The sequence below is a fragment of the Alexandromys fortis genome, unplaced genomic scaffold, assembly GCF_014885135.2.
Source record: "Alexandromys fortis isolate MF-2015 unplaced genomic scaffold, M_Fortis_MF-2015_v1.1 scaffold_72, whole genome shotgun sequence".
NCBI lineage: Eukaryota > Metazoa > Chordata > Mammalia > Rodentia > Cricetidae > Alexandromys > Alexandromys fortis.
The window spans coordinates 2,579,933-2,593,368 of record NW_026067969.1 but is presented as its reverse complement, the minus strand read 5'-3'; the positions used below and the strand labels follow the sequence as shown (position 1 = coordinate 2,593,368).

The following is a 13,436-nucleotide window of genomic DNA, read 5'->3' as shown; positions in this document are numbered from 1 at the left end:
GGGATGACCTGCCCTTTCACTATACCACACAACCGCCCACATAGCCTATATCACAGCTGAATAAAGGAGAGGGATGTGGTGCCACTGGATAAATCTATATAGAGCCTGGTTGCTGTCACCATTTGGGCTGTGGGTGTCTGGGCAGTCCCTTCCCTAATCTTTGGAGGCTTAGTGACTAACTGGGAGCATCCATTTCTAGGCCTTTGTTGTAAGATATATATATCATGCCTGTTGTCCCTAAGGAAGATGCAGAGAGAGCCAGCATCCCAGGGAGACTGGCTGGGTCCCAAAGAGAGACCTTTCTGATTCAGAACCATCTGGCCCATCACCACTGTCTGTGACTTCTCTCAGTGTCCCTGATCCTGTCCCTCCCCGCCCCCCCACCAGGATAAAAGCCTGTCATTCCTTGCCAGTTTCTGGGTCCCCAAAACCAGGCACAGTTCCCTAGAAACTTTGATGGTGCCAAGGTCAGGGTAAGTGGCCAGTCCAGAATCCCATCTAGCCAGAGGTCATCAGCAGGGTCCCCGGTGTGCACTAGCCCTTGGAAACAAGACTTCGGAAGGCAGTGTGAGAGAAGAGGCAACAACAGAACCTCCAGTTCTACTACCCTCGAGCCCTAGACAAGTGGGAGAGGTGACCTAAACCCTGTCATCTTAGAGTGACTGTCAAATCCCCCATCAAACCCCGATCTCAGCCTCCCTCCATCTGGATAGAGTTCACCTCAAGATTTTGAGTTCCCAGAAAACAAAACAAAGTTAATAGACTGGTTCCCATCTTCAGTCCTCATCCACCCCCAGAGGCTAACAATTCTAACCCTAGCTGTTTATACAAGCCTTGATGCACATCCAGGCACCTGAGAAATAACTTTAGTAACTGGGGAGATTCTCTAGTACGGGCATGGAAGGACCAGGGTCACCACTAGCCCAGGAGGATGAGACTTCAGGCCCCTCCAGTCTAGCCCTGGCTGTCCAGGCATCCCCAGGCCCGCCTCTTGGCGGATCTCCAGCCTTGCTCTCCAGGCAGGTGTCCCCAACCCTGATTCTATACCTGATTCTCAGCCATAGCTATTGTCAGCCTGTGATGATGGCTTACTGCATAGACCCACCATGCTAGCAGCTCCAGCCTACTCCTAACTTTGATTCAGGGTCTCCCTGTCAGGGGAAGAACCCCAGGTTCCTCTATCATCCTCTGTTTGGTTGGGGTGAAGGCTGCTATTGAGGCTCCACATTCAGCTGCAGGCAGAGCTCATTTTGTGCCTGATAGCCATGTTTCAATGACTGTCCAGGCATAGAACCCAGGACCCCAAATCCTTAGGCTCTGTGCACTTGGCATGGCCTCCCCTTCTGAGTTCCCAGGAACTAACACTGAGGGTCATTGTGATTACTTCCTGACCTATGCATCAGGAGGCTGCGAGCGGCGTACCTCCAGCAAGTTCCAGCTCATGGTCAGCATCAGGAGTTGAAGCTGTCCGCAGCTTCATGAATCTACCTTTCAGAAAGACATGTTACCATCCAGGCCCACAATCTCATGTCAGATTCATAGGGTGCCTGAAAGTGTGGTTCTCTCCCACGTACCTCCAGGTCCCTGCACCTTCTGGACAGACCCCCCTGTAATGACTGCTACTCCATTGGAGCTAAGATGGGGCAAGGAGAAGTGCCTCTTACCTTGCCTTGTGAGTCCTGTTCCCAGCCAAGGTGGGGAGGCTGGCACTGGTGTTGGGAAATGGGGCCTCAGAGGAGGTGTTGTTGATCCTGTCACTATTCAGCTCCAGGTAAGACCCGTTGACCAGGTAGGTAGTAGGCCCCTCGTTCTCCTCATAGTCCACATAGAAGCTCTCAGCTGGGGAGCTTCTGGGGGTGCCCTGGGCAAAGATGCTGTTGATGGTCTCATTGAGAGAGAACTCTTCGGAGTCAGAGCCTGTGCCCAGGAGCTGGTCGGAGATGGCGTTGGCTGAGAGAAGCTCCTGGGAGGGGAAACGCGCATCGACCTCCCGGTCATCCTTGTCCCCTGAGCGAGCCATCCCAGTGGCATTGTGGTCTGCAGAGAGACGGGTGTTTCAACATCCATAGCTGCTATTGTGTTGGTCTTTGCTGCCCCTCCTCCTCCACATTCCTGTGTGTGGCAGGTGAGTTACATAATGAGGATGACTCCCAGGCTCTACTCCATCAGACACAGCTGGCCAACATCAAGTGATGGGAAACCCATCGGCCATGACAGACAGTTGGGCAGTGTCTCCAGAGACCAGGCTCAGCTGGAAGCTCAACCTAAGATCTGATTTGGAAAGAGGATCTTTATAGGCTCGTGAAATAAGATAACCTGAATGTAGGGCGAGTTCTCAATTTATGACTAGCACCTGCCTAAAGAGGGAGAACATGGATACGTAAACCTTAAGCAGTTTAGCTCAGGAGAGAGGCATACATGAGCCAACACACCCCTGGGCCACGAGCAATATCTATTTCCTTGTGCCCAGTGCTATCCAAGCGAGCCATGTAGTGGCTGCTTTTGACCTCCAGTTCCACTGGGTGGAAGAGCTGACAGGTTACCTCCTCTCTAAGCTCACTCTTCTTCCTCTGTAGCTATGGGGTCAACATCCTCAGAATCAGAGAGTGAAGGACCAAAATGTTTTGAAAAGAGAATTGAGTACTGGTTTGGTCTAGTGGTGCATGTTTTAATCCCAGCAATGAGGAGGCAGAGACAGATGGATCTCTATGAATTTGAGACCAGTCTGGTCTATGTGGCAAGTTCCATTGAGATCCTGTCTCAAGGAGGAGGAAAAGAAGGTGGAAGAGGAGAAGAAAGAGGGGAGGACGGGGAGGAGGAAGAAGAATTGCATCTATGCTGAAGTGATTTTGACAGTTAATATTGACTTTCAACTTTACAGGCTCTAGAGATGCCAAGGAGACAGTCTTCTGTACTTGTCTATGAGGAGTTTTCTAGATTAGGCTGATTGAGCAGGGAAGACCCACCAAAACTGTGGGCAGCACCATCCCATGTAAAAGGAGATCGTGAACACCAACTTCTACCTCTCTCTGCTCCGTCTGAGGATGCAATGTGACCAGCTGCCTCAAGCTCCTGCCACCATGATGGACTGTATCTCCGGAATTTAGAGCCAAAAGAAAACCTTCCTTCCTGAAGCTTTTCTTGGGTATTTTGTTACAGAAACAAGACAGGTAACTAATCCATTGATGCATAGGGCCTGTCGTGTATCACCTTGCCATGACCTGTTGTCATCACTACCCACGGCACACACACTGCATCTAGGTCAGCTATGATGATCACTGGTACATGGAGGATAGCTTGGGTTCTACACAAACACACCATTGTGGACAGGGATTTGAGAAGCTGAGAATTTCTGTATCCAAGATGAGTCTATAATCAATCTGCAGGTCACAAGCTATGACTGAATAGCTCAGACTTCACACTGTGCTTGCCCAGAGAGAATGCAAGCAACTGGCAATTCTCTCTAGCCTCTTCTGCAGACTTCAGAGGGGACCAACACTCCTCACTTGAGGCCTCTGTACCTGGGGAGCCCTGGCCTTTCCCATATCCACTCTTCCTCTTTCTCACCTTGGAAGCCCTTGCCCCTGGGAGGTCCCTCACAGACCCCACCGCTGGCTCGCTTGCACACCTCGTTGGTCTCCTGGCCTCCGCCTGGGCCCAGCTCCACTCCAGGGGCTGGAGGCTGAAACAGTTGGTTATTCAGGCCCAGCCTCTCCGAGGAAGCCGGGCGGTAGAGTGAGCCATTGTGCTGCATGAAGCCCAGCAGCCTGGCGCCGTCCAGCTCCTGGCCTTCGGTGCTCTCGGTGCTCTCGGAGGCTGGCTCGGAGAAGCTATAGTAGACAGGCTGCAGGTGGTGCATGTGAGGTGGCTGCAACAATGTGTACTCGAAGGTGATTGAGGGGCTCTTGCCATTCTGGTTCCACACCTGGGGAAGGAGAAGAAGTGAGACCTGGCTTCTTTCCTTGCCCCTACTTAGCACCAAAAACCTCCTGAGACAAAAAGTGGCCCTGATTACAGCTGAGTCTTTCCCAGGGAATCACATATGATCCGAGAATACAGCATCATGCATTTGTCTTAGGGCAGCTGTGCCCAGAAACTGTGAATGAGACACACCAAAGGGGGCAGAGGGGCAGGTCACCTTAGGGACAGGGAATAGGGGACACACTGCATGTCACTGCCATCTCGGGTCAGCAATCCCAATAGCACCGGTCTCATTGCATCTGCCCGGGACTCCTAGAGCAGCTGATGAGGTCTAGAACCCAGACTATGCCTCCATTCGGGACAGTATTAACAGATCAGTGCAGTCATGGAGCTCCCGGAGATAGTAAAAGCCTCTGTAGAGACCACAAGCCAGTGTGACCTCTCCCCTAGACAGACTTCAAAGCCTTCGTTCAGAGTCACTATCCTAAGATCCGGAGGCTGGCAGGAGTGGATTTGGCAGTGGGACTAGCTGCTCATGGGGCCATAGAGCTGAAACATTGGCACACAGTGACCATGAAAGGGTGACAACAAACAGACTGCAGAAAGCTAAGCAGTGCCAGGGTAAGCCATGACAGGACACCCGGGGCATGAATGGCACCACTGGATTGACATCTCAAGGGTGGCTGGGGACCGGAGCAGGGACTATGGAAGGCACTCCATTAGAACAAGATGGCAAAGAGAACAAGCATCATTTCAAGCTAACCAGATGGCTGCAGGTGTGGTCAAGAAACTCTGATGCCTAAAGCTTCAGGGAAGAAAAGGTGGAAGAGGGAAAATCCAGGTCAGCGCTTCACCCTGCTGGGTCTGCTGCACCAGACAGAGTCAGGCTGGGTCAGTGGGATCCACCGCAAAGATAAGATCTGGGTCAAGATTCTTGGAAAGGCTGAAATCTCAAATGTCCCGAATGGTCTGGGACTGGGAAGGAACAGTTCTTCCTCAGCATTTAAAGCTGTCTTAGCAGAAATGGCATGAAAAGCTTCCCTTCCTAACTTTGGTCTTCCCTTGGGCCTTGCCTGGCCTCCCCTGAGCGCCAGGCCAAATGGTCTGGTAAAGGCATGTTCTTCATCCAGCAGAGAAGTCCTAGAGAATCAGCGGTTCCTGCTGGGCTTTCGGGACCAGGGCAGACCCTTGAAGAGTGCGCTTACACTCTGGAATAACATGCTGGCCTGCTAACAGGGAGGGTGGACTGAGTGAGGCCCACACAGGGCAGATGCAAGGGGAGCGATTCAAGAACAGACAAGTCACATTCTGTTCACTCAGGGGTGGCCAAGTGACATCAGTGTCATTTAGAAGGACAGTGTGGTACACTCTCACATGACAGGGCTGGTGGCAAGAGGGGTTGACAAGTTCTGAACTCCCCAGCAGTGGTAGATATATATGAGCAGGCCATGAATCGATAAAGGTAAGCAACAAAAAAAAAAAACAGTAACGGGGCTGGAGAGATGACTCAGAGGCTAAGAGGCTGCTCTTCCAGAGGTCCTGTGTTCAATTCCCAGCTCACAACCATCCGTAATAAGATCGGATGCCCTTTTCTGGAGTGCTGGCATACATGCAGACAGAACACTATATATATAATATAAAAAATACATCCTAAAAAGAAGAAAACAGTAACAGAGGGGCTGGATGGATGGCTCAGTAGCTAAGTGTTACATGCTGTGCAAGCATAGGTGCATGGGTTTAAAATCCCAACACCCATGTAAGAGCTGGGTGCTCCTGTAACACCACTGTCAGAGAACAGCCATAGGCAGATCCCTGGAGCCTGCTAGCCAACCAGCTTAACGCAAGCAATGACTTCAGGGTCAGTGAGACAGCCTGTCTCAAGAGAATAAGGCTAATGAAGAAGGCACCTGAAGTCTTCCTGTGACGTCCTAATGCATCCATGCCCCCCCACATGCCCCAATCACAAGGCAGATTCAGTATCTCTATGGCAGTCAGTAAGAGTAACAAGACACAGAGACATGGCTAACAGAAGACAGAATGCCACACCCACACTTTGGGAATGGACAAATGGGCCCAAAAAGGTCCTTCTTGATCGACACAGGTTAAATCGGAGGAGAAGGAGGCAGCAGCAGCTGTCCAGGCAAGGTTATGACCCTTGCCCCCATTTATTGAACCAGTTTCTAGACTCAGAATCCACTCACCAAGGGAGAGACCCACAGTTCTCCCCTAAAAGGCCAACAGCTGTCTACTTACTCAACAGTTGACATTCTGGAACCAGGTCTAAGTTGTCATTGTTGACCATGGACCCTAACCACCACTGACTGTTGTCCTCATTGCAAGCATTTGGATAAGTGATGACCAGAAGATGGCGCAGGTCTGGCTAGCAGTGTGTTCACTGGGTCCCTCTTGCCCAAGTGCATAAGCGATGGACAGTGCTAAACTGACACACTTGACATATCCAAGAGAGCAAATCTGAGACACCATTTATTCCTGGGCTGTCATAAATGTCTGTGCCATGCGTCGTCACCTCAAGGACAAAGGAGTAGGAAGCATAGCCCACATTCAGTCCCACAGCTCATGTGGCCCTGATAGTACCGAAATGACTTCAGTGCCCTGTCGTCAGAGCCCAGTTGAGTGCTGTAGGCTCAACCAAGCATCAGATACTCAGGTTTACAGAAGGTGTACTGACTTTTCTAGAAAAAATGAACATGGCCTTGGGTTGAGCATATTTGGTCCTGGTGTGGTAAATGGTCTCCTTCTAGCCCTCCAAGAGCCGCTTCCATCTACCTGGGTGGATCAAAGCCAACATACACAGCTGGGATCCAGTCCCGTGTAATTCAAAACAACAGGGCCATTCTACAAGACACCATGCTGGTACTGCAGTGACTTGCATTTCCTGATGCCAGCTGTGGCAAAACATGAGGCACAAAACAGGTCCCAACTCTGCCCTGCCTGCTGCTCAGGGCACTGAGAATCCAGGTGGGAAAGGGGCCATGAACAACGAAAACACTGCAGTACCATCGGAGGCAGGATGAACCTAAGGGACATAGAGGGCCAACTGAAACATGGGAAGTGGTTCCAGCCACCTGTCCTTAGCTTCCGGCAAGGTTCCCAATGACCACAGAATGAGCTAACACAGAGCAGGTAGTACTGATTGGATGAATGGATGGATTAATGAATGAATGAGTGAATGAATGAATGAATGAATGAGAAAGTAAGCAGGTGGATGGATAGATGAATTAATGAATCAATGGGAAATGAAGTAAGTGAGCTAAAATCCGAGTGAATGAATGAATGAGAAAGTGACCAGTGAATAGATGGAATGAATGAACAAGCCCCATACACACACCGCCACCCTCCCAGGCTGCAACAATACTGATATGCGCTCAGGGTCCTCAAGCCCCAACCTGTAGCTGGATTCTGGGAAGTCAGTGCCCACAACCCTTACTGCCCCTGAAGCCTGTGGCACACGCACCATGACATTCAGGCCCTGGTTGGTGGGTCCCTGTGCCACAATGTACTCAATGCCAGTCTCATAGACATCCATGGGCCGGCGGTATTTGACCACTGTACCAGCAATGTTGAAGTTCTTGGGGCTGTCCACCTTGTAGTTGCCATTGAAGAAGTAGAAGCCAGCTTCGTCTGCAAGAGCTGGAAGAGAAAAAAAAAATCACTGCGTCGCATGGGCTAGACAGACTGAGCAGAAAGGAGAGAGACGCAGGGAGGAGCCAGCACACTGGTTCCAAGAATGGTGGCCAGCCTTGCCTTCCCTCTCCAAAATGACCCAAAGACAGGAAATTCAATGTCACAGGGAATCAGACAGACACCCTGCCTGGGGCCAGCATGTGGCCCTGGCCAGTGAGGGCCTAAGAGACACAAACACACTTTCCTATCAGTCTAAAACAAACAACCACAGGCCAGTCTGGGTAGTTGGAAGAGCCAACAGGGAAGGCTGGCCCTGCCCTTCTGGCTGCCTCAGATGGGCCAAAGGGATTGCAAGGTAATGAGCTGGTGCCATAGCCAAGTGGCCAAGTCTGGACCAGGAGGGTCTGCGACTGTGAACAACAGGTACCAGCCAGATACTAGACTAGACGGCACAGCCTGACTGGGACCCTGGTTGTGGGACCAACTCGAGTTCCCTCAGCTGATGAAGGGTCTCAGTGCCTCATCCAGGGCCCACTGTGACTGACACTGTAGCCCGGCCTGGCTGGTGTGGAGTGCTATTCGGAAGTCTTTTTCTGGGACCACCCCAAAATGACCAGCCCTGCCCTTCTTAGTAGAAACAATGGCATTCAGTTACCCAATTAATCTGTCCGCTCTGCTGGGTTTAACACCTACTGGGAAGCCAATCAGGCAAGAGCAGAGCCTGGACACATCTGTCACCACTTCCCTTGGGCAGATATGACTTGGTACTTTCAGGACCTGGCTGGCAGCCACTGAAAGCTGGGTTCATGAAATGCCCATGACACCCTGACAGCCCATCTCCCTACTGGCCAGGGCCAAACACCGGCCTGGAAGCTGGCCTTTCCAGAAGCTATGGGGACTAAGCAAAGTTCCTCTGAGCCTCCAGAGCTGGGGAAGAAAGGGAGGAGGCAGCCTCAGCACTGGGGGGACATTCTGTCTTCCAGAGGGTGTCCTTAACGCCGGTTCCAGGAACTGGCCCGCCAGAGGAGCGAGCGCTGTTTCCAAAGGCCCTGATGCAATCCGAGCAGAGGAGCCGGGGCAATTAATTTATTATCAGGCAGACGCAACAAGCAGGACGTGTCTGAAAAATACCCTTAACGTAATAACGTCAGAACACAGCGTCAAGTCCAAGTCCGGCTGGGGCCTGGTTGTCCCGGCTCAGCTTCCAGATCTGCGCCCAGGGTTCAGCTCAAGGCCCACATCCAAAACCTGTTTCCTGACAGCGAGGACCTTCCTTCCTGTGGCTTTCCCAGCCCTTGGTATTTCCAGTGTCTGCCTCAAGAATGAGAGCCTTGCAGCCAGCTCAGAGAACACAGCGTCTCCCGGCCTCCCTGCAGCCCTAGCGAGCTCGCAGACAGCAGAGCCACCGGCCTGGCTGGAGGCCCGGCTCTCCCTGCTCAACCCACAGATGTCCCCAGCAGTGTAGGCCTGGGGCCAGCCATGTGCAGACTTGCTGGGATTGGGCCTTCAAATGCTCCCAGAGCCTGACAGGAGGCAGGAGAGCCTGGTGCTGGGCTCAACCTGAGGATCTTCAGAACACCTCTCTTTCTCTGCATCCCTGGAGTAGAGAGCTCAGCTCCCTGAGGTGTGGGATGGGAAGTCAAGTGGGTGACAGGACACAGTATCAAGACTAAGTTTGTTTCAGAGAACTTCTCCTTAGTTAGGCTGGGCCCCAGATCTGTCTCTTACAGGGCAGAGCCAAGGGCAGAATAGCTCGTCGGTACTGGTACCTGCCCATATGGGGCTTCAGCCACTAGGCTATGCCAACAGTCCAGCTTCACCCACTACCCATGCAAAGGCTGTCATCAAGATGGGGCTTCATCACTGGTCACTATTTCCAGGATGTCCAAGGTCGCCATTTCTACTCTAGAGTGCCACCTGTCACAGGAAACTGGGCACGGTCAGCATAGCGTCTCAGATAGATCTGTGATCAAATCCTTCCTCAGCAGCTCATGGCCTTGGATTGGCCACCCAGCTCTCAGCCCTGTGACTCACTTCTTGAATAGACCCTACCTCTGGCTCCGTGGATTCTGTCTGGGCCAGGTTCCCTAGTGATGGGGAGCTCACTACCTGATGTCAAACCCTGTCTCTTGTTTAGCACCTTTAAGGACAAGGACCTTCCACACAGGGGGTGAAGTAAGCTGTCTCTCTGGCTTCTGTAGCTGCGCTCTGCACTTGACTTGTCCCACTCTCCAGATAAAGGTCAAAGTTCAGGTGCTATTCCCCATCCATCCACGCACACACACCCAGTTCCACCTACTTACCCAGCACATCTGCTGACTTCTTCCTCTCCACGATCTGGATGTCGCGGGCCCCCGCTGGGATATGGGTCACCAAAGAGTAACCTGGAGAATAGGAACATCTGTGAGCAAAGCCAGGGAAGGCAGGATGCTGCAGCAGGGAGCTGCCGTTTGTCCCCTGCAAAGCCACTCCTGGGTGTCAGTGCCATCTGTGGGCTCTGGAGAGGTAAGGGGCACCCGCCTAGAGGCTGTCCCAGCCATAGGTGTGCGATCTCACCTAGTCCTGTTGAACTGCTCATGTTGTCCAGAAAGCTGACCCTCTTCCATCAAGACCATTGGCCTGCCCCTCCCCCAACAAGGGACACAGTGGACTGCAGAGACTTTAAACACGCTGAAGTCCACAGATATAGATCATGTTCTACTTTATCACCTGAGAGACCTTTGGCCTCCATTTTTCTCATCTAGTCCAGAGACACGGACCCCAGAACTATGTCAACACATGGTTATTGTCAACTCGCATCTTCTCAGGACATCTTGTTGATGGCCACGGCTTGATGCATCCACACAAAGAGAGTGGGTACCAGCTCTTCAGATAGAAGCCGACCACCCTGCAAGAGCTACTGTCTACAGGCCTGGGCTGTAAGAGGCGCTGCCGGCCGTTTCAGACCCCATCACCCAGGCCTTGGAGTAGTGGGGAGACAGTCATCGACAATTCCAAGTACAACAGGAAGCAGGAGTGGAGGCAGGGAACAAAGAGCCACAGCTGCTGGTGGAGAGGGTCTCGGCAGGAAAGAGTTAAAAAGAACAGAACCATCTCCTGGGAGATGAGAGGGATCTCAGGACATGGTTTCATAGAGTTGGTGTTCCTATCCTAAATTCCCTGCAGAAGGCCGCAGAGGCCACACTCAAGCCGCTGAGGGCCAGATGTTCCCGCCTGGTCCCTGACCCGACCCCTCCTCTATGGGTCCGCTCTGAGACAGTCTCACATGAGAAGCAGGGGTGAGGGGCTCTGGTTTGCAGCACTGAGCTATTTTTGTGCTGCACACTGCCCTAGTGTAGCTGCTGGAGGGTGCATTGCTCATGTGGTGTCTCCGGGCAGAAAGCAGGAAAGAGGTTCATGATGGCATGGCCATAAGACAAAATGCCGATTGAGGCTTAAGGACTGGGAAGTGGTCACTTTGCTGAGACAGGGTCTCTCTATGTGACCCTGACTGGCCTAGAATTTGCTGTGCAGAACAAGGCAGCCTCAAACTTGCAGTGATCTTCCTGCCTCTGCCTCCCAAGTGCTGGGATTACAGGCACACACCATCATCTGGCTTTAATTTTTGGCCGACAGGGGCCAGCAACAGGCAACATACCAAGAGCTCCACAGGGTGCCGGCAAACACAATGCACGGATGAGCCAAGTGTACGGGGCGAGCCCCATAGCACCCAAGGGAGGGCTCCCATCCCCGACCACAGCCAACCTCAGAACGAAGGGATGGGAGTCTAAGGGAGCTTCTGGGTGAAGACAGAACCCTCCTGATGAACTCCCTATCAGCCCACGGCCTTCCACCTGGCTTTAATTTTTAAATTAGCAAGTGGTCCACAAGACTCCTGAGCAGTTAGCGCTTGACTCCCATGAGCTTCAGGACACGGCCTGGCCTTGAACAGGGTTAGGGAGCCCATATCTTTCAAGGTAGACATGTGATTCTGTAGCTAGGACCCAGAGCCCAGCTTCCCAGGTTGAGACCCAGGGCCTTAGACTCAGGTCACCGTAGCCCGTTGCTTTCTCTGTAGCGTTGGGCACCAGTAGCAGCAGCTGCCTTATAGCGATGTCCCCAGATGTGGATGAGTTAATGCTGGCCAGACCTGGCTCTGTGTCTGGTTGGGAAACACTCAGCAGCATTAAGAGGGATCGTTCTCACTTCAACCTCAGCCTCTCCAGAAGTAGCATCACCCAGCGCACAGGCCCTGACTGGTGGGCCTTGTGGCATCTGACATGAGCTGAGTGCTCTAAAGGAGAGGCACTGCCTGACCTCTGACCTCTGACCCCTGACTCCATCTCTGCCTCAAGTCCAGCAGAAAGTTGTGCAGCAGGCATGTGGAAAGAAGCAGGGGACAGAGGAACAGCCCAGCTTTGCCACACTCCACCTTTCGCAGGCCTCCAAAGAAAGAGTATCTGCCCACCACACCAGGGAGACACTTGGCATGCAGACTCAACTCCGTACACACAAGCAGCTGCTGTGCCCACCCCTCCTTCGTCAGTCTCCTCCCTATACCCTCTGGTGTTTCATTCTTGGTGGCCTCCGCAGGGACTCTTGGAGCCCACACTGATTCTGTGATCACCTCTCATGTGGGGGGCAAACAAGACTTCGTGGGCCCTCCGGGGGTCTCGATGGGACTCCCTTGCCTCCCTGGGAGAACTTGAGCCTTCAATTCCCACACTAAGTTTCAGTTTCCCCATCTGCTAAGTGGATTTCAAGTTGCCCTCTTTTCCTCCATGATAACTTAGTTTGACTCTGCACGCAGTTCTTGGGGCACAGTAATGCATTCTGTAGTGCACTGGCTATCACAAGTGCTACATGAAGGTCTGTCTCATGCGTGGATCCAAAACATGAGGGTCAGATGCAAACCAGGTCATTAAACACAGCATTAGGGAGAGGAGGCTCAGTCTGAGCCCAGAAGCTAGCACATCCAGAGTCAAGTCCCACACACCCCAAGACTCATGCCTCATTTTCCCCATTCTGTCCTCCCTGAAGACTGCCTCAAAGGTCACATGTGATCCCATACTATGTCCACTGGTGTGCAGGTGATGAAAGAGCCCCTTTTATGGCCAGCAGGAAGGAGCCTTACACCTCTGCCTGGGCCTGGGCAGAGAAGGAGAGGACCCAGGACAGGACACCTACCTGGCAGGTGGGATGCAGGGCTACACCCACTCAGGCTGCCACGCCCGCTCTTACCAAGATGATTGTTGCCCTTCCGGTAGTTGCCCGTCACGTGGGTGCAGCTGCTCCCGTCCCCCTGGCAGACGCCGCACTTGTCCAGCGTGTGGGTGGAGAACAGCACTCCGTCACAGCCAATGGGCTGCAAGAAGCAAGGGGAGAGGCCGCTGGGGCGCTGGGACTGGCACAGGGGCGCCTCTGCCTCTGACAGGCAGGGTGGCCAGCGCAGTGAGAACGGCTATACTTTTGGTACAATGTTTAACAACCTCACATTTTCCAGACACGCAAACCCCTCTCAGGTCGGTGAGCTTGCAGGAAGTGCCGTCGCGGGCCGGCACCATGAGCTGCCGCTGGCCGTCCACAGTGGTGCAGTGCAGATCGCATGGCTTACTGGAGATGTGGACGTAGTCATCTGGGAAGGGTGAGGTAGAGAGTCTCAGGGGAGAGGGTGCTGAACCCATCCCCTCCTACTAATACAGCACCTCTCCATTACACAGACGGGGCAGCTGAGGTTTGAAAAGGAAGGACCTGACAAAGTGCTGGTAGCAGAAATGACATGAGCCCAGTTCCAAGCTCTGCATTCCAAATTCTGCCTCCTTGTCAGCAGGCGTCACACCTGAGACCCACAAAAGGGTTTCCCGTGGCAGAGGAGCTGGACACCTCAGTGT

At 52.8% G+C, this 13,436-nt stretch overlaps 1 protein-coding gene across 2 annotated transcripts in view; it reads right to left on the bottom strand.

Annotated features, from left to right (window-relative positions):
* Adamtsl2 (ADAMTS like 2) overlaps nucleotides 1–13,436 on the bottom strand; it is a 32,294-nt gene that overhangs the window by 13,724 nt on the left and 5,134 nt on the right. For both annotated transcript variants that reach the window (XM_050155234.1, XM_050155235.1), the window contains exons 6-11: nucleotides 13,035–13,180; nucleotides 12,787–12,910; nucleotides 9,870–9,950; nucleotides 7,397–7,572; nucleotides 3,568–3,925; nucleotides 1,665–2,037 (exon numbers count right to left, since the gene is read on the bottom strand). In XM_050155234.1, coding sequence (XP_050011191.1) covers nucleotides 1,665–2,037; nucleotides 3,568–3,925; nucleotides 7,397–7,572; nucleotides 9,870–9,950; nucleotides 12,787–12,910; nucleotides 13,035–13,180 — 1,258 coding nt within the window. The remainder of the gene's footprint in view (nucleotides 1–1,664; nucleotides 2,038–3,567; nucleotides 3,926–7,396; nucleotides 7,573–9,869; nucleotides 9,951–12,786; nucleotides 12,911–13,034; nucleotides 13,181–13,436) is intronic.